The sequence below is a fragment of the Pterocles gutturalis genome, unplaced genomic scaffold (assembly GCF_000699245.1).
Source record: "Pterocles gutturalis isolate BGI_N339 unplaced genomic scaffold, ASM69924v1 scaffold9913, whole genome shotgun sequence".
Taxonomy (NCBI): Eukaryota; Metazoa; Chordata; class Aves; order Pterocliformes; family Pteroclidae; genus Pterocles; species Pterocles gutturalis.
The window spans coordinates 553-23,062 of NW_010125581.1; the positions used below are offsets into that span (position 1 = coordinate 553).

Consider the following 22,510-nt stretch of genomic DNA (forward strand, 5'->3'; position numbering starts at 1 on the left):
GTCACTGATGCTCATGTTAACCAAAGGTCAGAACAAGATATTTTTGGATATAGACTTTTATTCTAAATATTTAGCACAGTGCCAGTGAACAATGCAATGATCCTTAATTTGCATCCATATAATGTGGTAAAGAATATATTTTTACTTACATGCCAACAGAAGAATGTTTATATCCAGATTTTAAGCACGCAGGGAACCTGAGCCTACCTCAGTGTTCAGGTAGGCTACTAGTATCCTACCTGTAGGGTTCAGGAAAGCCTCATATAACTGTCAAGAATTAAAGTGAACTTCATATAAATGTTGTAAAAACTAAAATACAATTCCATTACATGAACTCCATTGAAAGTAATTTTTTATTTTTTTTTTAAATCAGAATTCATTTGCATAGCAAAACAGTTCACATTATTGCTAAAAGATACTGGCAGCTTACAATAGACTAAAAAGATAAAACAAACAAAAGCAAAACCAGAGCATTTGTAAAACCATACAAAAAGAAATACAAAAGGTCAACATAATGCAGTCAAGCAAAAGGTAAGTACCCGGACAATCAATTCAAATAATTTAAGATAGCATTCCAAATATATGAAAGGATTTATATTTAATAATATAAGAATCAATTCAAATAATTTAAGATAGCATAAATCCTTTCATATATTTGGAATATTTAATAATATATTATCAACATATAACCACTGCACTTAATAGGGCTGGCACAGCCAATATCACCTGTAGTTCTCCTCCCACCTTTTTATTTTCCTGAACACACCCACTTGATATCCTTGTAGTAGATCAATAAGCAGATAAAAATGTTACAGATATTTTAAGTCATCTTGTTCTTGTTAAACAATACAGAATAGCAACGAATAGATTAGACACATCTGCTCCCAGCATAGTTAAACCATCAGTTTAACTATATCATAGTTAGCTAATAGCAACTTCCACCATAACTGAACATTAACAGACTTCCATGATGAAAAATTACAAACAATATTTCCCTTCATTGCCCTCTGAAGACCTCTTCAAAGAGCTTATCAAAGAGAGAACAAGCATACTCTACCAATAATGGAATACAGCTGTGCCTTACACTGAATCTGAATTTGTCCATAGTCCTTCCACCATGAAGTATTTTCATAGTTTCACAGAAAGTTCATGCTCCAGGTTATTTTGTGGGCTTTTGCCTAAAACTTTACAGTGAAGAGAAGAAACTGGTGAAAAACATTTACCAAATTCATTTGTAAATAAAGGCAGAGAGATTATTTCTTTCCCCAGCTAAAGAATAAAATTATATCTTAAAAAAAATAATCAGAAGTTCTAAACTAATGTAATACTAATGTAATCAAAAAAGTAGGGTTACTGGCATCAAATGCATGTATGGGAAACACATTTCTAAAGATTTTTGCCATTAATATCAACAGAAACAAAATGAGATATCTTACTTCCTAGTAAGTACTTTCCAGACCATTGAGCCAAAGAAGGATTATACTTGTGTTGCCTGTTGTACTATCACAGTGATCTAGTTTCTAAACAACAAGACTGTGCACAGACCAGTCTGCAAAGTTAATAGGAGCCTGTCATCACAATTTCTTGTGTAAGCAGCCATTTGGGCATTAAACAAACTGCTATTTACAAGTAAATGTGCTCAGTTTGCAGTGTGTGGATTACATAGTACGTCGTTAATTATATGTACAGATGATTAATTAGGATGTCAGTTCTTGCATGGTGTCAAAGGCCCTTGGGCTGTAACACCTGTCCTTTCAAATACTTCTGTTTAAACACTACACAATTTGTTAAAACAGGAACTGTATTAAAAATATCCTTTTCCCTGCAATTGGAATGATTTACATCACTAACGACTAGACAATGTTCTTCTGCTCCTCAGTGATGCAGGGCCACTGCCTTGGTCCTCTCAGAGCCAGAGGTAACGCTCTCATTGACCTTAATGGAAGGATGACTGACTGCCCCTTCATCTGTTTCACACAGGCAATTATTTAATCTCATTTCTGCAGTATTTTTATGCTCTCCAGTACTGCATTCAAAGACATGTTTGGCATGTGGTATATGGTGGCCTATTTTCCCTCTCTTTCCTTCTCAGATAGATTTAACAGTGTGTCAGAAGCCTGCAAGCAACTTGTGTCTGTCCCAAGCACAAGCATATGAAACCAAAGTCTCAATTCAGGTAAATCAGCAGTAAATTCACCAGGAGAAGGATCAGCTACTTTGAGATCTGTTCACCAATCATGAACTAAAATACTCTCACCATATTTTGCTTTCAATGACATTTGCACTTTGGAAGCATTTTACAATGTGATCCATCAACACTGCTCTTTTGACAGTCACACCATGAAAATGGGGAGATCTACAAAAAGGAGAAAAATTAAGGAGGGTAAACTTTGCAAAGATCAACAACAAAGGCAGGCTGTAAGCTTGTTGAAGTGGGCTGAGCTGTCATCATGTTCACACCAACCTACCTCCTCCCAACCCTGAGAAACAAAGCAGCAAAGCAGCAGTAAGGAAAACATTGATCAACATGAAAAAAGCAATAGAGAGAGGAATAATAATACACCTGGAAAAAATAAGATTTTCAAAAGTGACTACTGATTTAGATTAATCTGTTTCGGGGCATTCAGCTAGGGGTATATTAAACAGACAAGATTCCAGGAAGTGGTGGACACCCAAATATAAATATGGCACCCTGGAAAAGACCTGGAATTGAGCATTTAGCAATAGCAGAAGGACTCATTTAATTGTGTTTGGTTTCGTTTTCTTTTTCATACATACCACTGTTATTAACACTCTGCTTGATCCAGTCAACAAAAACACCAACATTTGTGTATACTCCTGGGTAGTTCTTCCTTCCACATCCCAAGCCCCAGCTAGTGATTCCATGAAGGGTGTAAAATCCAGAGTTATCTTCTGAAGAACAAACTAATGGGCCACCAGAATCACCCTGCACAAGGACAAAGGAATCTTGTTATGGGCTAACATCACTCCTTGTGTTTTTAAAATACCCATTCAGCTGCAAGATGTCCCAGCTGCTCATGTGCTTGGGGGTATCTGTTTTTAAAAGGCAGAGAAAGAAATAATCTTTGTTCAAGGGAAGTACATCTTTTTGCAATATGAGTAATTAAAAACCTACTATTAAGGAGTCTTTCACTGTAAATCACCTACAGCCTGTTTGAAAGAAAACAGCTCTCAGAGATGCTTTAACACTCCCCTTTTCAGAACCCAGCTGGCCATACCCCAAGTGTCAGAAGGCAAAGGTGAAGTGTACAACTTACTGTGCATGAGTCCTTGCCTTCTTCCAGAGGGAATCCAGCACAGATCATCCTCTGGGTCACTTTACTGGGAAGATTTATGTAATAGCTCTGACATGTGTCAAGCATCAGGATGGGGACTTCCAGCTGATGCAGTTTTTTCCCCTTTTCTCTGTCTTGAAGTAAAAGACATCCCAGAAACCAGTGGAGGCATGAATTAGTGATTCCAGAAAGAAGCTTTACTCTTCCCATGCTCTACCTTCAAAATCACAAAGACTACATACCTCCTTCACGTGCACCCCATCCTGTGACAACGCACACCCTCGAGGGCTGAACCACCTCCTCCTTGGCAGGGAGGCACACAGGGCGCACGTAGTGGTTGAATTCTAAGGGCTTGTCCAGTTGCAGTAAGGCGATATCAGAGTCCATAGTGGTCTTGTTAAAACTTGGGTGTATAATATACTGCTTTACTGACCTTTTCTAGGAAAGCAAGGACATTGACATTTTCTGAATTACTTGGGAATTTGAGTCTCTAAGTAACTTTGGTTTTATCAATTTTCAGGCCCTATGCAAGATACCTTAAAAGGAGAAAACATTTAAAAGCAGTTACTGAAGTTACCAGCTTTCTTATGCTAACAAGTCAAAATTATACCTCTTGGACTTGGATCAGGGAATGTGCAGGAAACTCCATCTAGCAAGTATAGGAAAAGGGTCTTGGAAATACATTTGTCCAGTCTGAGCAAAGTGGAAAGTTGTGCCTCAGTAATTTGTGTCTTGGTAATAGTCACCAGGGAATTTAGAGACAATACACTCCCTGCTCACACCACCTCCAGAATACCAAGCTTCAGAGTTCATTACTGGTGAGGGCACACGTTGATACAATTTCTCTGAGAGTCACAAAAGCTCTTGTGTAAATGCAGATTAAGGTCAGCACTCAGGCTGTTAGATTGCTGCACCATGAACAATTTGGGACATGCATTTACATTAAAAACTATTTTTCAAGATTGATTTCTATTTTATTATTAAGCAGAATTTATAGTACCTGTCTGTATTCTTGCTCTGCAAGATCATGAAGTCCTGTTACCACCATCCATAAGTCTCTGTACAGTTCCCTAAAAAAAAAAAAAAAAAAAATCTCAAGCTGGTATAACAGCATTCTTGAAACCTGTGAGTCTTAAAACTTCCCCCACCCATATTCCTAGGCCCCCTACATATTCCTAGGCCAGCAACTCCTGAGACACATACTCCCATACAAATCCACAGAAATCTTCCCATTGACTTCTAGGTAGTATGAAATGTTCTCACTGTGAGGCAGTAGGATCTCTCAAACACATAGCAAATTGAGAGAAATGTCACTTTTATAAGGACTGAGGGTGCCTGACACAGGACACAAAGTCTGCATGGTCCATATCATCCAAGGACAGTGCTGGTCCTACCTCCTCAATGAAAAAATGGGTGACCTCTAAAAGATAACCAGCCATCAAATTGTGTAAAGAAATGCAACAGAAACATTTCATTTCACCCTTTGGTTTCTTAACCAATCCCTCTCACACCCTGAAAACCTGTCATAACTCCCTGATGAAATTAGTTGTGTAGAAGCATTTATCCATGTATGCAAATTCTGATGTGATGGCAACGTGCCATAGAGAATTCCTCCTCCGTATGGCTCTTAAAGTAGTACCTTCAGCACAGTACAACAATGCTCCCAACATAAAATTTTGCAAACTAATATTTAGCAACTCAGAAGACAAAGTCCAAAATTGAAAATAGCACTTGCATTTCAGATCTCCATTTTTATCGTGGTGGGGAAGAGAATCAAAGAAATGGAGAACACAGATGTCTAGGCATCTTTGGCATTCAGGGCTTTTGAAAGTTTACCCTCATTTTCAAGTAGTTGCAACTTTATTTGAAATCAGGCCAGAAATACCTAATTATCACAGCAATTTCAATGGGATTTTTAAAAAATGTTTTAATGACCCAAGGTATGTGAATTTTAAATTAATGTATTTGTGATTAATTTGAAATTTGAAACAGTCAGGTAGTGTTCAGCCTAGGAGATGAAAAAAAAATGCATTTTAGAAAGTATTTTAAAGAGTCCAAAATTCACCCAGAGCATCCTTTTAGCTTCTCTGAATAAAGATGACAAATTTCCATGTAATCTGATTTAACAGATTGATAGATTCTTAATAAGTGAATGGCATCAACCCTGTGCACAAAACTCTCCTGTGTGTCCTCCAAAATCCACACAAACTCAGTAATTTTTGAATTTTTGGATAAGTTGATTCTACCTGGATGAAAACATGCTCCGTAAATGACCCAAACACAAAGCAGTTACCTAAGAGTAAGTAACGGATGACAAGAAACTTAGCATATTGTCACCTCTTCTGAAAACTGATCTGAATGAAAACCAAGCCTACAGAAGTAAGGTACTTGCTTCCTAAGTAGCCACTGTGATCCTAGTACACGCGTGTGGAGCAAAAGAATCATACGCCAGCGTGTGCTGCAAGTAGGTGCTAACTGAAACTGTGCCAGCCAGCCTGGGCAGAACCACCACGCTGCAGAAACACACTGGTGCAATTACGGATGTTCCCAGGGAATGGTTCATCCCAGTGTACTTACTTAGAATTAAAGCAGTGAGCAGCTGTGACAACCCATTCTTTGGCAAGAACTGCTCCTCCACAGATATGCTCATCTGAAATTTGTACACTGGCCTGCCAAGGCCATGAGTATGGCACAGCTTCTTCACCTCCAATTATCCTACTGAAGATGAACCTGGGCTGATTTGAAGGCATTCCACAAATATCATCTGAAACAGAAAGCACTAATGTCTCAAGAAGTCTTTAGAGGTTACGCCTTGGAGAAGCCAAGAACAGCCCATTTAAGAGCTACTCCAAAAATTCTCAGGCTTCCCCCCTCCCCTTTTTTTGCTAAATCTTTCAACTTCTCTCATTACAAAGGATCCAAAGGATTAGAAATAGTATGGGGAGATGTTCTTATCAAAAATGGAATTTCACCAAGATGAAAGCAACTGCTTACCTTCAAAAGTTTTAGCCTCAAACCTACAATGAATATGGACTCATCCCATTCTCCATAAAGTACTTAAGGGAAGAAGGGAAGTTCTAAAATGTTGGTTATTATTTTCAGCTACCCCATAATCTTTGCAATTATTTTTCCCAAAGCAAGTAGGTGTAAACTGGTATACAACCTGAAATAATGTCATTGCTTTGCTGTAAGTGACTTAACAAGATGAAGGAAACATGAAAAACTAGAGAAAAAATAGGTTCTGCTATTCTTAAGCCAACGCATAGAAGTGTTACTATTCATCTTTTTATTTCCTCAAAATATCTTAATGAAAAAATCTGTGACAACTCAGACTGCATCCGTTAAATATTTGGAGAAAACACTATTTAAATTGTAGTTCAAAAGGTACTCCCTACTCCCACAAAGAAAATATAACTTGAGTTGGCTTACCTCTTGTAATCTGTGTTTCTTCTTCAGTCATATCTGTGCCTTCAAATTCTTCTTCACTAGTCGAATCTAAATCTAGCAAATGAAAACAGCAGACTGTCTTGAGTAATATTTTTATTACAAAATCACTTTTATTTCCTTTATTATAATTTTTCTAGAAGGAATAGATTTCTACAGTAGGGATCTGTGCTATTAAATCTTCACATGGGAGTAAAGTGCCGTTTAATCATAGAATGGTTTGGGTTGGAAAGGACCTTCAAGATCATCAAGTTCCAACCCCCTGCCATGGGCAGGGACACCTCCCGCTAGCCCAGGTTGCTCAAAGCCTCATCCAGCCTGGCCTTGAACCCCTCCAGGGATGGGGCATCCAGAACTACTGAAAATGCACCAAAATACTCTTAAACAAAACAAGACTCTGAGGTTTTGGGTAGATTCATTGTTTCATTTTACCCACTCAATAGGTCCTTTTTTAAATGCCTCCATAGGTTCACAAAACAGTTTTTTCACTGAAACAATTTATTAGATGAGAATATCCTAGAGCAAAATAATTCTGAACAGCCAGATTCACTGAAGAGCCCTAGGTGCTGCCTCAAAGGGGCAGTCTCCCAAGTTACTTCTATTACCTGCCACATGGACAAAAGAGATAGTAGCCCTGAATCCTCCGAAGGTCTCTGTTTCATCAGAGTGAAAGACAATCAGCATCATAGCAGAGGAGCTTAGAATAGGTGCTGGTAGGGCAAATCCACAAGACTTGGCTAAAGATGAGAAAGCAAAGGTTCACTGCACATTAACATGCACTTTTTCATCCTTCTTTCTTTCAACAGTGGGTACCCCATATTCTGGGTATTCCACCTTTCACACAGGAGGGTAAAAAACAACTATGCACAAAAGATGAGTAGAGAAAGATAAGCAGACTGAGGCTGAAGGACTGTTCTATTATCCCTGTCAGACTGTCCTTGTTCAGTAATTATAAGAACAAGGAGCCTCTTGCATTATTTCACAAGAGACTATTGCAGCACTGATCCTCAGAGGTTGCTGTTACATACAGAACACACTGGAAACTTGATTCCCCCTTGTTAGTGTTTCAGCACTAACTAGCATCTGCTCGTGCTAATCTAAGCACCAGCATCGGCAAGTGAGAAAATTGGTTGACTGGGACAGGTCTTCCTCCCATTCAATATAAGCCAAGGCAATCTCCAGCAAGGTGTCAAGAATTACATGAATGCTCACGTGGAGTGACAAACAACTGGACTCTGAAAAGGAGACCACTTGGGTGCTTTCTGTGTCTGATCATTACTATAAAAACAAATTATTGTGTTATGTCCTTTTCTTCACTTACATGAATTCAGAACTGCATTTCGTATAGAATTTAAATACTCAAAACTGTTCTGTTCAACGTGGTTTTGCCTCTGTAAGTGGAACAGAAGCAGCAATACCTGCAAGTATTTTTCAAGGTACTGAAACTAGTACCTATAACATCACCTGAGACTCCAGAAGCAAACTTTATTTTAGACAGTAAAACAGGTCTAGTGAAAGTCATAAAAGAAATAGGTCATCCTCAAAATATGTCAAAAATAAAAATTCTGACCAATTTCCTCCTCTTTTCCCACATCTTCATACACAGTAACGGCATCATAAGAGCAATCTTCACTGTCTTCAACTTCAAAAGACTGGTATGTAAGCTTTAAATAAAAAATGAAAAAGTGAACTTTGTTGTTAAATTCACACAGAAAAAATTTAAAAATCTATAACAGGGTCTTTAGAATTCTCAAACATTCCTTTAGGGTTTGGTTTCTGTGACATTCAGACCTCTCACAGGTGATACATAGCATATTACATTTGCTAGAAGAATCTGTCATGATAAAATTAAACAAGGAAATACTATTTTACTATAACCCAAAAGAGAAATCAAGACCTATCTAGCTTTTGGGATGGAAAGTGATTTCTCTTAACTGCATACAGCAGCAGCATTTAAGCTTATCTTGCTTCATCTTGCTTGTCCTTAACTGCATAATTTCTTGTTAACTCAATGGTGCCCACTTCCATTCTGTAGATACAAGAAGAGCTCATGTTATACCTTGATTACATGGTCCTCTGGTGCACAGATAATCCACTGACACTCAGCCATGTTGCTGTAGCTCTCTGGATAGTGCATACTTTGTAACACTCCTTCTTCAAAAAGGACAGCTAAGGACTTGCAGCCAGAATCTGGAAATCCAGGAAAACAAAAATGGAGTCACTGTGTGTTCCTATTAAATAATTCACAAAAAAAAAAAAAAATCAGAAAAACTCTTGTGGTGGTTTCACAAAAGAGAACAGCACAATAGCAGCAAGCCAAATCTTTCTGTTTGAAAAAGATGCAAAGAAAATTTTTAACCTGTTCCCAGGCAGAAGAGCAACCCACGGCTATAGCATTCCCCCTTGGCTGCAGGCAGTGCACTCAGACACAGGTACCGCTGTGCGCGGTAAGAACAGGAGGGCACAGGTGTGTCAGAAGAACATTTGCCAGCTTTCTTTGGAAATCAAAGTGGAAACATAAAACACAACCAGCGGTTATGTCTTCCTGATGGGCTAGGCAGCGGCAAGGCCCGTCTGAGGCGATCCCTCCCTACGCTCTGCCCTTACACTCTGCAAAGGAAAGAAACCAGCTGGAAAAGCTGCAGAAAACAGGAACAACAGATGTCTGTCTGTAACTGGATTGTCCAGACTCAGCAGACAGCCCCCAGGGCTGCACCCTAGTGATGCTGAACCACTCTGCACAGCAAAACTGAAAGCAGTTCTCCACTATGTATATCTTAGCATTAGCTGCCTCCCTCAGGGCCCCTGCAGGAAAGCATGCTGGGGACCAGCAAAGCAGCTTTCATCTGGAAATTCTGCTCATTTGACTAATCTTATTAAGTTTTAAAACATACTGGAAGTAGGGAAGGAAATAAGATTTTGTAAAAGTGGATGGAGAAGAGGCAAAGTTAAAGGAGAACTTCTCTCAACAGCATCTGTCCTATCTCTTTCTGGCATCCCAGTTTCTCCGCAATGTCACATAGCAGCCTAAGCACACTTACCTTTGTCGTAACATCATCCACACAGAAAAATTGTAGTAGCTTCCTCTGATTTACTTTTTCCTGAAAAGTTCTTTCAGGCCACCACCCAATAGTGCAGACAGATATATTACTAGACATAGACTTACCAGGAAGAATATCTGGTGGAAGAGCTTTGTAGGTCATGGAAAAACCAGTTCCATAATCCTTGTTGTCAGAAACAAATTTCAGCCTTATACTGTTGGAGCCGATCAAAACAGGTAATGGAAGATCTTCTCCACAGAATTTCCCTGAAATACAATATTAGAGAATAATCGCCATTTAAAGCTTTAGTCACTTGAGAATACTTGCATGTACCATTTTAAGTATTTGGCTATACAAATTTAAGGATGAAAAGGAAATTCCCTATCCATTCCTCTATATTCTCTGTTAATCCATTAGCCCAAATAAAAGATGCACGCTATTAAAAATTGAAAATCCTTGACACCAGCAAGTCATATGAAGACACAGTTCCCTACCAGGCATTTTCCTGTCTTTTCCTCTCCCACCCTCTTTGTCTTTTATTTTAGATCACGTCACAATATTTTCATCATGAAAACACAAGTAAAATTAATCAACTGCAATGTCCTCACTGGGTGTACTTCAGTTAGAATGGACAAGTAGCGTGGCAGATTATTTCAAAGAATAAGGGGACAGCAACTCACCAACGAGTCTGTTGTCTTTTGAATAGACTGATAAAGAATCATAGTCACAAAATGTTTCTGGCTCTATATCAAAGTGGGAAAAATGAAGCAATATATAACTCCCTTCTGGTACAAATAGAGTCCATACACACAATCTGGAACAACAAATTAGTTCCTGTTCACAAAACTGCAATGAAAAAAAAAACCAACCACAGTAGTACTGGGAACAATTTCTGGGGAAAGACTGTATTTTGTCTACTTACTGGTGGTTTTGATAGAACTGCTTGGGACTTCCAGGAAAATTTAATTCTCCTTCACTGTCAGGGAGTTTGCCATCCTGAATGCTACAAAACGCTGCATTATAGAGTTAAAACATAATAGGATTAATCAGGTTTGACACACATGCAATCATCTGTTACACCAAAAAGCTCAAACGTCTAGAGAATATTGTGAGACTCGAGATTGCTCAGCTGTACAAGATTACTCAGCTGTATTTTCTACTGGCAGACTGATGCAGAGTCTTATTATGGCAAGTTAGTTTTAACACACATAATTTGGGAGCAAAAATTAAGCACTGGCAGCGTGCTATCATATTTTATTGTAAAAATGGCAGCCCTTGCCTTAAAGAAACCTGAAAGATTTCAGTATAAATATTTTTGAGGGAGGAAAAATGCACGCCTCAGGACATAGGAAAACTGTTAATTGCAGACCATTTGCAATAGTGTCCTTAGCTATGTTACAGCAGGAGATTTTTGCAACAGTACAATATGGCATTGAAAACACTTTAATGGAAGAACCAGAAGCTTTCCTCTCCAGATCAGTGTCACTAGAAACACAATTACTTACAAAAATTATCTCCTCTTGCTTTCCCCCCCCCTTACAAGGTAAGACATTAATCAACAACCATGTATATGAAAACAAATTTAAGGAGTCATGTACTTGTAAGATTATTTTACTTGAAGTGTCCTAGGAAGACCAGTAAAAAATTTCAAAAAGACACAAACAGCACTTAAATACCCAATCGTCACTGGTCACGGTAAGTCTATGCAAACTGGCTTTGTGCCCAAAACTCATTTATCATCTGAGAAATCTCACTCTAGATTACTAAAATTAAAATTTTAAGATCGAGTTCACAAGAGTTGTTTGTAGTATCTTTATGTGAACTTGTACCTAGATGAATAGAGGATCCAACAAGAACATAAACGTGTCAGAGTCAAAGTAAGACCTCAACTTTAAAACATGTTACATTCAATGTTAGGTTTCGTGGGGCCTTTTTTTTTGCATTTTATTCATAGAAATAGACATCAGACAAGAAGACTCATCATAGACTGTACAAAAGTACTACTAATTCACTTCGTACTTTCTACATAGAATCTGTATGTTTAATAAACAACTTCATTAACTACATTTCATGCATTGCTTGAGGTTCTGTTCTACATTTTTCCCATTAATCCTATTTGCATTTCAATAAAAATATGGCTTTATATATGTAGCTGTCTTCAGGAAAATTCCTTTTTGAAGTCACCAATACACAAGTACAACCCTACCTAAGTAAATTATTTTTTACAGAACCAGGAGGAAAAAAGTATATATTTAAAGTATACATTTAAATGTGCTTTGATGAGTCAAGCTTCTTCATGTTTTGTCTTTCATACATTATGTATCAGACAATTTTTGGGGTCTTTTTATGATCTAAGACAGAAGATACTGAAAATATACTGTACTCACCTGTGGAGCTTTTCATTTTCAGATCTAATAAAGGAGGGATAAGGAAGGGGTAGAAAGAGAATAAATTACTGTGGCTTCATGTTCACAGCGTAGGTTTTATTTTTATTCATGTGAAATGGCAATTTTATACAGCTAGCACTGAGGTAAATTTAAATGCTACTTGGAGACAGTGCCTACAATAAACTAGGCTTGGAATTAAAACAAAATTGCAAGTTCAGGCAATGCTGACTTTGGAATAAACAATTCTGGAGTAGTCACTTCTAGAATTAATCATACATTGAGAGGCCACTGCTCAGTCTGAGCACCACAATACACTCTTTATACATCCTTGTTGAGTAAATACTATACATTTCAGGTAAGGGTAGCAGAATCCAACTGCTACCATTACATCAGGGACACAGAGACATTAAGCCTGAGAGCAATTACAGGTTAAGATCTTTTGCACCAGTGCGACAGTATAAAGAAAGAGCAAACAAAACCTAGTGCAATGCAACTGAGAATTTTGTTTTTGCTTTACCCACCAAATCTCTTTTTCTCTTCATTGGACCTAACACATTTCAATGACCACAATACCTAATCATATTATTTCTTCCTGATAATAAAATAGGCCAACTAGTAAACACTTAATGAGAAGACTATGTCTCACCCTTTTCTTTTTTTTTTAATTGAAAACCAAAATATTTTTCAGAAGCTAAGCACTTCTTATTTTTCTCTGACATTATGAGGGTTTCTTTTTTCAATCACCAGCTGAAGCTGGTTTCTAATGGGAATTTTTTTTTCCCCCTTGCAATTTGTTTCTTATCATTGACTAGCAAAACCTCTTAAGCACCACTCCTTAGTTTTTCAGTTCTCTGTGTAAATGTTAACACAATTTCCAATACCTTTTAACGAAAATAGCCCAACCTGGAAGAAATTATTCAGTTTCTTAATGCTCTTAGTGAATTTCACCCCTAGAAAAACTGTCATTTATATCTCCAGCTCCATGACTTTGGAAGCAATGGATAATTTTCATGCTGTTCCCCTGCACAGAGGGCTCATATAGCCTTTTAGGCAGAGTAAGCAAAAGCACTTCAGAGAGCATGACTTTTCCCCATGTAGTCAAATGTCTGATCCAACACGTTTTAGCTGAGAAAAATTACAAGTGACTTCGAAGAGGTGTATACGGAATTTCAGACACTTTCAACTGTTGAATTTCAACTTGAAACCAAAAATACTAGGCTAACTGGCTAGCTGAATGAAAGGACCATTCTTAAAATTAAAAAAACCAAACAACAACACACATATAATCCAAGTAGATGGCAAAGTAGAAGAGAAGCAAACATTTACAGTGCTCTCAGTTGTTTTGGCTACTGCCAAACAGTACCACATGCGTAAAGTCATTGTGAAATGCTATAGTACTTTGCCTGGAAAAATGAGAAAAATATAAAGATAAAATTGAAAAAGATAAAATTAAATGAAATATTATTATAAGACAGAAGAATTGTCACAAGTGAGGGGGACACATTACTGTGGAGACTTCATACCAGCACTCATGTTCTCTTGAATCCAGGAAAGCACCGCACTGAGGTCTGTGAATATTCCTGGAGATCCTCTTTCATAGTGTTTCTTCTTCTCATTTCCCATCCAGCTGCGAGCACATCCCATCCCCCAGGAGATCACACCAGCTAGAGTCCAGGCACCATGCTTACGTCGGCACAAAAGAGGGCCTCCAGAGTCTCCCTGCAAAAAACAAGTAAAATCCCACAGCTTACAGAAGTGTCTGCATACCACTGAGCAAGCCTGGAAGAGTTTATTGAGTTCTCTTTTGTGCCATATGAAGAAACCTGCAACACAGGGAATAGTAATTAAAAAAAAAAAAAACCAACCTGTGAAGAAGGACACCTTCTTTTTCACTGTGTTAAAGTCAGGATTGTCAAGAGGGGGTTGTGTTTTAGCGTGTAAAAAGGAGCAAGGAGGGTGGTTTTTTTACCCTCATGACAAGGAACAATCACTTAACCTTTGTCTCACTTCCTTTCCTTCCTCTAATCCAAAGCAATGCTTTCTACTTTCCTCCTTAGGATCTTAGCAACATTAATTGATTAATTTGTCAAGTGTTCTGAAGTTAGAAAGTCCTAAGCACTATTGCATTGGCATACATTGCAAAATTGCTCTCAGGAACCTGTCATACAACGTATACAATAATTAAAATGGAATCATGTAATTAAGTGCATTGGCCCATACAGGACCTTTGAAAGAATTCACGTATCAAAATAAATAGACTCCAAATATCACATTTCACCAGTGCGGTTATTCACGTAGGCACACAGTGCTTCTGAGAAACACTCGTCAGTACACAAGGCTCTCTGTTCAGCTGACCTGGCAGGCATCTTTTCCTCCATCTGGAAATCCAGCACACATTATAGTGTCACCTTGGATGGGTTTCCTTAAAGTTGATAATGCTCTTGAACACTCCTTACTATTTAGGATTGGTAGATTGACTTCATGCAAGACCTGAGGGAGCACTCCATCTGAAATGCAAACAAAATTGTCCATAAGAAATGCTGAAAGGTAAACTTAAAGTCCCTGCAAATACACAAAAAAAAAAAGAGAGCTGCAAACCTTCTCCAAGCCATTTTATGGTTACATAAACATCCACTTTTGTGTACATAAGCAGTTCTACTTGAATAAATTCCAAAATGTTTCAAAATTGAAATACAGGTCTATATATTGTAGTAACAGAGATAATGCACAGGTAGGCACAGAAGCCAGCAAAGGCTTCTTCTTATGACCCGTTTATGTTTTATTCTGGTCTATGATCTATGCAATCAAGCTCTTAGCTTCAGAAATAGGAGAACTGAAGAACTTGAATGCCACAGAAAAATTCAAATGGCTTACTCTCATTTAAACGGCCCCAACCACAAGCAGTGCAGATATATCCTGGTTCAAACTTCTCACCTGGATCAGGAAGACATGCTGGCAAAACTGACGAACCTGCCACACATGGACATGAATTTTATTGATAAGTATTTGAAAGAACAACAACAAAAAGCTTCCTTTCTCAGTTTTTTTTTTTTTAAACTAAAATGTGTTATTTTTCTGAAAAAAAAAATCAGAAAAATTAATCTGGCATTTGACAATTTATGTGTGGCTCTACTTTGGGGAGTTTCAGAATGGAAATAGAAAGCCCTGAGCAGCACAAACTAGAGCCCAGGCCTTGCCATTCAGCTTAAACTTTGCTGCTATCATGATCCAAAAACACCATTAGAAAAAGTAGTCACTCACCTTTGTGGCAGCAAAGAAAGAGCAGCCCAGTGATGTGAGCTGGAGCCTTTGGAAGAGCTAGGCGTCAGGCAGACTCTCCTGTGCACCCCAAAATCACATAAAACTGGTGTGAAGCAGCCTTTCAGAAAACATGACCCCCAGGCAAAGCTGGTATGCAGCTGGGAAACAGCTGGCTCACAGGCCAGGGGCATTAACAGCTGTCCTCCCTCACCTTCCCCTTCCCCTCACAGCCCCCAGAGGGGCCACTCTGCCACTGCCAAAGCCAACCACACACTCCCTTCTGCAGTCTGCAGGAAAGGAAAAAGGACAAATAGCAGAGGGGGTATGAGTGAGGTACAGACAGCACTGCGGTATGCTCTGAGTTCTGGTCTGCCTTCGGCTAGCTTTACTGTTCATCAGAGGCAGAAATCTCCACCCACCCCTTAGATGAAAAATAAACACCTATTTGGTCAAATTTTAATCTCCTGCATACAAAGAACAATACCTTTTTCTTCAAGAGAGAATATTAAGTCTGAAGAAGACCCTTTAATTCAACTGATACATTTTTCTGACTTACCTCCAGTATTTTAAACACTTGAGTTGCAAAATACTCTGGAGCTTTTTAGTGTTAGAATTTAACAGCTAGGAAATGGGTTTAAAGTGAGTTTCAAGACTTTTCACTTCATCTGAGAGAAACAAAGGCCTTACTCCCCCCACTGAAAAAGATCACAGATAACTATGGCCTTACTGAAGTTGAAGGCTCCATCCAGCTTCAGAAGGGCAATGTCATAGTCCATCGGCCTTCTGGGGTCAAAGTTTGGATGCTTAATGACATACTTAACAGGGAGTGTCTGTTCACCACTTTCCCTGATCCTCAAATCATGCTCTCCTGCAGTGACAGTCAAGTACTGGAGCAGGTTCCTGTAGAACAGAAAAATAAAAGTTCAGCTACAGAATCTTCAAAATGAAAGGAAAAAATATAGTTGTTTTTAAACAGAAAAGTTATTATTACTGATACCTAATACCTTTCATCTTCAGATTTTAGAGCACTTAATACGTACAGTCAGCACGAGCTGTGTATGCCCCACAGTAGAAACTGGGAGATGAAAAGGCTTTACGCCATTTTAGATATTGCCTGTCCTTCTGTAATTAACATAAACTCTGCAATTATTGGCTAATTTGACCACGATGTGATCACATACAATGCCAGATACAGATCAAATTTGTAATGCCATGTGATCCATTATCACAAGAAGACTCAGTATTAACTATAAGGGAGTTAGAATCTCAGTGAAGCCAACACAGAATCAGGGCTGAAACCTTCCATACAACATTCACAGACCTCTCTTTGGTTTTTTTAGCACTAAGGCTGAAAATCATCAGCATGCAAGAGGTCAGTACTATATCCACTCACCATTTAATTTAATATACTCTGTCAATTGTTATTGCTAGAAAAAAAAATTGCAGTCACCTGATAATTACAGTTAGATACAGATTTTCCCCTACACTTCCAAAATCAGTCTCCACCAATCCCTGTAAGTTTATTTTATTCTTAATTCTTTTTGAGATGTTCAAAGGTTTTGGTTTTTTTCCCTTTCTGTTAAAACATGGAAAATATTGATTACAAATGAAAGAGTAGCACCTGCAAGTAACCGCCACAAAACAATGCTACAGCACACACACACACTTTTACAATCAAGGCTTCTCTGCACCTGCAGCTGCTCCTGCAATATCCCATCCATACCTGTCTAAGATACAGTGAGCTGCCGTGACCACCCACTGAGCAGAAACAATGGTGCCTCCACAGAAATGCTTTTGCCTTCGTTTCAAGGAAACCTGCATCACATAAAGAAAGCATATCAAATAAAGAAAATCTTTATATCTGCTCTGATTGCGTTTGAGGAAGAAAGGAGAGAGTACATGCAGGTATTCTCCAAAGATTCACATAGCTAACGTGCATGCTGCATTTCAAGCAAACACACTTTCATAGCATTCTTATAGCCCTTGAATGTAAGTGATCCCAAACCTCACCGTGACTTGGTACCTCGATAAAAGCAACATACATGTAACTAAATGCCAAGCCACTAAGGTACTGGGCACGCTGTAAAGGTTACTAGTTAAGTTTTTTCCTTTGCAGGTCACTGGGAGCACTGCAGATCCATGATGCCTGGCAACAGTCAGGGGCTGGGGATGGTGTCCTTCAGCGTCCTTCCATTTCTGAGCAGTTTCACTCCTGCCTCTTTACAACAGACAGATCTACAGATGCTCTTTCAGAAATAATGATAACATAATAAATGATAAGCAAAGGTTTCTCAGAGAGCAGAAGAGGTTCCATGTCCTCTCCTCCTGCTTCACTGCTTTTCATAAAAGCAAAGTGGAGCTCAACAATAGACCGTAAGTGTCAGTAAGCACAAAATACACCTGTTCTCTTCTTTTGTCATTTCTATGAAAAGCCAGGACTTTGTTCTGAAGATAAAACCACATTTGCTTGTGCAAACCTGCCATGGATGTGAGCCTTGTTTCACCTGGTTTCCCCCAACAATCCGAGTGAAAAGGTTAAGGTAACTCCACGGTTTTGTCTCTTGAACTTTCTGCCCACACTTGGGATCTGAGGAGTAAAGAGGGAAAAAGAAGGAAGGATTTAGCCTGGATTTAAGTTTTTTCTGTTTTTTAGTAATATTGAATTGGATGGCATGACCTCACACAGAGATCCAGTTCTGCCATGACAGGAACAATATCTTACAATTCCTGATACAAACTGCCCAGACTAAGGCTAAATGGGGCTAAGAAAAAGGCAATGTAATTTATTTTGCGTATGTTCTCCAAATGAGCACTTTTTGGTTCAATTCTATCACAAATATTAAATTTTGCCTTCCATAAGAAGATGTGTGTCCGTGTATATATTTTTTAATGTTCTTGTTAGGTTCATACTTACTTGAACCTTTTGATTGTCAAGATTCTCTTTCAAGCAATTATTCTGGGACTACATCACTGTTTCATCATTGCTTTCAGAAATCTCTTTACATACAGCATTTGTACTTAAAATATTTTGGACGAACAGGGTTAAAATGTGCACCATACAGGACTTGATGACCAACAACAGTGGCTGAATTTCTTCAGAACATCTATTACTGGGCTAACTTCTTAACTCACTGTTATTATCATCTACTATGGCTAAGCGAAGCTTATAATATGTATGTACTTGTAAAGAAGCATATTTATAGAGACAAATATTTGTGGTGATACCTCCTGATTTGGTGGTATTTTAAGAAAGATAGAAGCAAAGCAACCAAATCTGACAAGCAGCACACTGTAACACAGGAATTCTTTGTAGTGCACTTCCCAAACCCAGTAGCAGCCACAATTTTTTTTTTTTTTTTTTTAAAGCTGTATGGAAACTCATTGAAGCCAAACACATCTCTAAGATATTTTACTACAAATTCTGTTAAACACTACGTTGGGAAAAATTTTGCATTCGTGAACTTGGAACATTTTGTGTTTTTTCTGGTAGATACGCTGTATTCAAAGGATGGAGGATCAATACTTGTCTACACCGCCCGGGAAACGTGGAATCCTCCAAACTGTAAAATGCAGCTTACAACACCTATAAAAAGGGTTTTGCAAGCATCCTCAGGATTAGCATGGCTGATGCAAGTGATTACAGTGTCACAATAATGCTGACACAATGCTACTTAACCTAGCTTTTTAAAAAAGGCTTTATATAGAAGTGATCCAGTTCACTTATCTGATTTTTTTTTTCCATTCTTTCCTGTCTCACTGAACCCACCTTTTTCCCATGGGCAAAGATACAGTGAGGAGGTGATTGCTGACAGCCAACACAGCTTCACTAACAGCAAATTGTGCCTGACAAACTTAGTGGCCTTCTATGATGGGGTTACAGGTTGGTGGATAAGGGAAGAGCAACTTATGTCATCTACCTGGACTTGTGCAAAGCATTTGAAACTTCCCTGCACGACATCCTTGTCTCTAAATGGATTTATGGACATGGATTTGACGGATGGATGACTCAATGGATAAGGAATTGGCTGGATGGTTGCACTCAGAGAGTTGTGGTCAACGGCTCAATATCCAAGCAGAGACCGGTGAGGAGTGGCATTCCGCCAGACAAAAGTTTCATAGGAATTACTCATTAAAAGGTAACTTTCACTTACAGACTGGGATTGGAACAAAAGAAAAGAATTAAAACTTAGCCAATTATTCTAATGCTACCTTGTGTCTAGGTCTATGCGGTCTTAGGGTCAAAAACTCAAGGGGTGAAACTAGTGCAGCTTCTTTATTTCAGCACTGACCCCCCATGCTTGTCGCTGCCTAGGAACAAATACATTAGTACTTAGAAAGCTGTTAAAGCTAGATGTGAAATTTTCATCCTACCTTTCTGAAGACTGGATGGTACAGCACAAAGCTCGGTAATACAAACTATCCCTGTCAGGAGTAACTGCAGCATACGGGAGGCAATGCGCATCTTGGTGTGCTAAATGACCAAGTGAAAACAAGGAGAGTTTTTATACGGAAAGAGAAGCCCAAATACTACACTGCACGAGAACTGCAACTAACTGAAGTAGAAGTTACTCATTAATCCAGTCATAAAGCACTTACCTGCACAAGTAAGTTTTCCAAATTTAATGGGGCATGATTCTTTTATATGCCATTACTGAAATCCTTGCTGTAAAATACTAGCTAAAATCCTCATAAAATTTTTTTTCCAGGCAAAATGACAAAACGAAGTTAACACTGCTTGCTTTGCTAGCAACACTTACCCTGGCTGATCTACGCATCGAAGTAGAACACACATGAACAGAATGTCAGCTGCTATTTGCCCTCACAAATTCTACAGCTCTTGAAGAGGCAATGATTTATATTTCCTGCACACTTTCCATTTGGCCAATTTCACAGACCTGAGGCACACCAGAAGTTTATCATTTTGTTGGCAGCATGCTCAGTGTTGTATGAGACAAAGATAGCTCTCTGCATCAAAGTGTAATTTTTTTCAAAAAAGCAGTGTTTACATCCCATTTTTTAGAGGCAACTAAGGACAGGGCTCAGGTTTTTAACAATATTTCAGTATTGCTGCAACCAACAGTGCCAGTTCCAAATCACTTTGGTGGCTAAGCTCCACTTTTAATAGCAATGTAAGTGCAAGTCTCTTAGAAGGCTATTCAAATCCTAAATAAGGAACACATCATTCCAGCTCTAATCAAAAACTTTGAAGGCTGCTTTCCTTCATTAATTCCTTTGTATTTTGCAGGGACAAAACAAAAACCCCAAACCCCCAAGATCAGTTCCACATACAGCAGCGGTCTCCGTCCAACAGGACAATATAAAGCAAGAACAATCTCTGCAGTTATAAGCAACAAACACATGTGCAAACCACATCTGTCACATCACCAATGAGAAATAGAAACATCCAGTCCACTGGAAAATGAATAAACAATCAGCTCATTTCAAATTTATGACAGAGAGGCAACACTTACTGTGCAGCAGCCAAAGAGGTTGGAAAGAAAAAGCATAGAAGGGCACGTTCCGTACAACCTGCTCCTTGTCTGGGATGGCAAAACAGAAGTGCACGCTTTCTTGTCCTACTGTTCTTTGTTCTCCTTTTTTGCTACCTATTTAACCTCCTGAAGCAGTTATCTGCATCCTGTGTGCAGACAGAGGTACTAACGACTTTACCCACTTCCCCCACTGCATAGCTGCTACAGCTCCCAACCCACGGCGTTGGCAGGCAGCGCTGCCAGCATTGCTCCTCAAAGAAAGGCAAAGGTCACATCTTACAACTTGATCTCCATCCACACGTGTCATGAATCTCAATGCAGAGCTGGCTTCGCATCCTGTTAGCGACCTGTAGCTTTGTAGTAAGACAAATCAAAGCCATTACATCACCAAGTGTCCAAAATGACCACGTGCTTGAAGTCTAGGCATGATCCATGTTTTAGCGGGTAGAACCAGTCCCTAGTCCCAAAATAACAGCACTGATCAATGTTGGTCAGTCTGGCCTGTCCCTTCTTTTGCTGTGCATTTGATTTACAAGCATTTTACTCCCAAAGATATGCTTGATGCTGTAGAAATATATATACAGCTGCTTCTTCCTATCAGATTATTAAAAAAAACCCACACACAGACACAAATAAATTTAAGACCAAGAGAAAGCAAAGAATATAGATAACATTCATTACCAAAACCTTCCAGAATGGTTGCTCTGTTCTTCTGGCTTTGAGGTGTTTTTAAAGAGGGTCAAGGGCTGATGGGAGGGAACGCAGGCTGCTTTTTGGTGAAGGTTAGTGGACCACCGAGATGGCCAGACTGCAAGTCATAAAAACCCATTTTCTATTCTTCCTAGAAAAGTTGCTTTATGTAGAAAAGATCCATTTAAATTTGAGGGAGTTTTGTCGGGTTGGATGTAACCTCGGGTTGCAAGTGACCTTGCAAATGGTTTGGATGTGATCAGTGACCCTTTAAAACACAGCTCATTGCGTTTAAAAAAACCTGAAACAAATCCACAACCAAACCACAGAATTTCATCTCAACATTCCCACATGAATCCTAGTTAAGCTACTTTTATAGTTTAGGATTATAGCTAGGTTTGGGTAAACACTGCAAATAGCAGTAATAATGCTCATAAAGCTACCAATTAATTTTCCAGAAAGATTCATATCCATGATTTTTCAGTCACAGGGACATATTTGGGGAAGCAAAAAATTTTGTCTAAAAATTAAGCAAATAAATATTTATAAAAAGGTCAGAGACAAAAGTTTTAAGCCAGTATCACTGTAATCCTATTTAATTTCCACCTATTAATAAAAACAGTGCTGACGATTGATTGCTACTAAACCAAGAACAAACAGTAACTGTTGAAAAAAACACAAGCAAAGGCTTCACAAGTGATCCAGAACACTGAAGTATGTTCTCACAGTGCTTGTAGGTTCATGATAGCTTTAAACCAACCCAAACTGAGGCTGCTACCAAGATGTGCCCCATCTCCCATGGAAGTGCCTGTTGCTGCTATTCCCCTTGTGCCAGACCCAGCTGCATGGAGAGCTGAATACTCTTCTTTTTTTACGTAGCTAGATTTGCTTTTATAGCT

The 22,510-nt window shown here is 38.7% G+C and overlaps 1 protein-coding gene across 1 annotated transcript; it reads right to left on the reverse strand.

Moving 5' to 3' along the window:
• Positions 1-2,740: 2,740 nt before the first annotated feature.
• Positions 2,741-19,891, reverse strand: OVCH2 (ovochymase 2). Its single transcript, XM_010078618.1, has 20 exons — positions 19,801-19,891; positions 17,907-18,016; positions 17,153-17,244; positions 16,157-16,329; positions 15,043-15,138; positions 14,524-14,675; positions 13,692-13,887; positions 12,169-12,192; positions 10,704-10,794; positions 10,462-10,595; positions 9,907-10,047; positions 8,800-8,930; positions 8,311-8,404; positions 7,337-7,477; positions 6,726-6,797; positions 5,874-6,060; positions 4,297-4,366; positions 3,539-3,734; positions 3,279-3,430; positions 2,741-2,947 (listed from the first exon to the last, which is right to left on the reverse strand). The coding sequence occupies exons 1-20, from the start codon at positions 19,889-19,891 to the stop codon at positions 2,741-2,743; spliced, it is 2,550 nt and encodes an 849-aa protein (XP_010076920.1).
• Positions 19,892-22,510: the final 2,619 nt, after the last annotated feature.

Coding starts and splice junctions, on each gene's coding strand:
- OVCH2 (XM_010078618.1), bottom strand. CDS start 19,891: ATGCGCATTGCCTCCCGTATGCTGCAGTTACTCCTGACAGGGATAGTT. Junction 10,048..10,461: donor AAAAGACAACAGACTCGTTG/GTGAGTTGCTGT, acceptor ATTGTATTTCAG/GGAAATTCTGTGGAGAAGAT. Junction 3,735..4,296: donor CAGAGCAAGAATACAGACAG/GTACTATAAATT, acceptor TTGCTTTCCTAG/AAAAGGTCAGTAAAGCAGTA.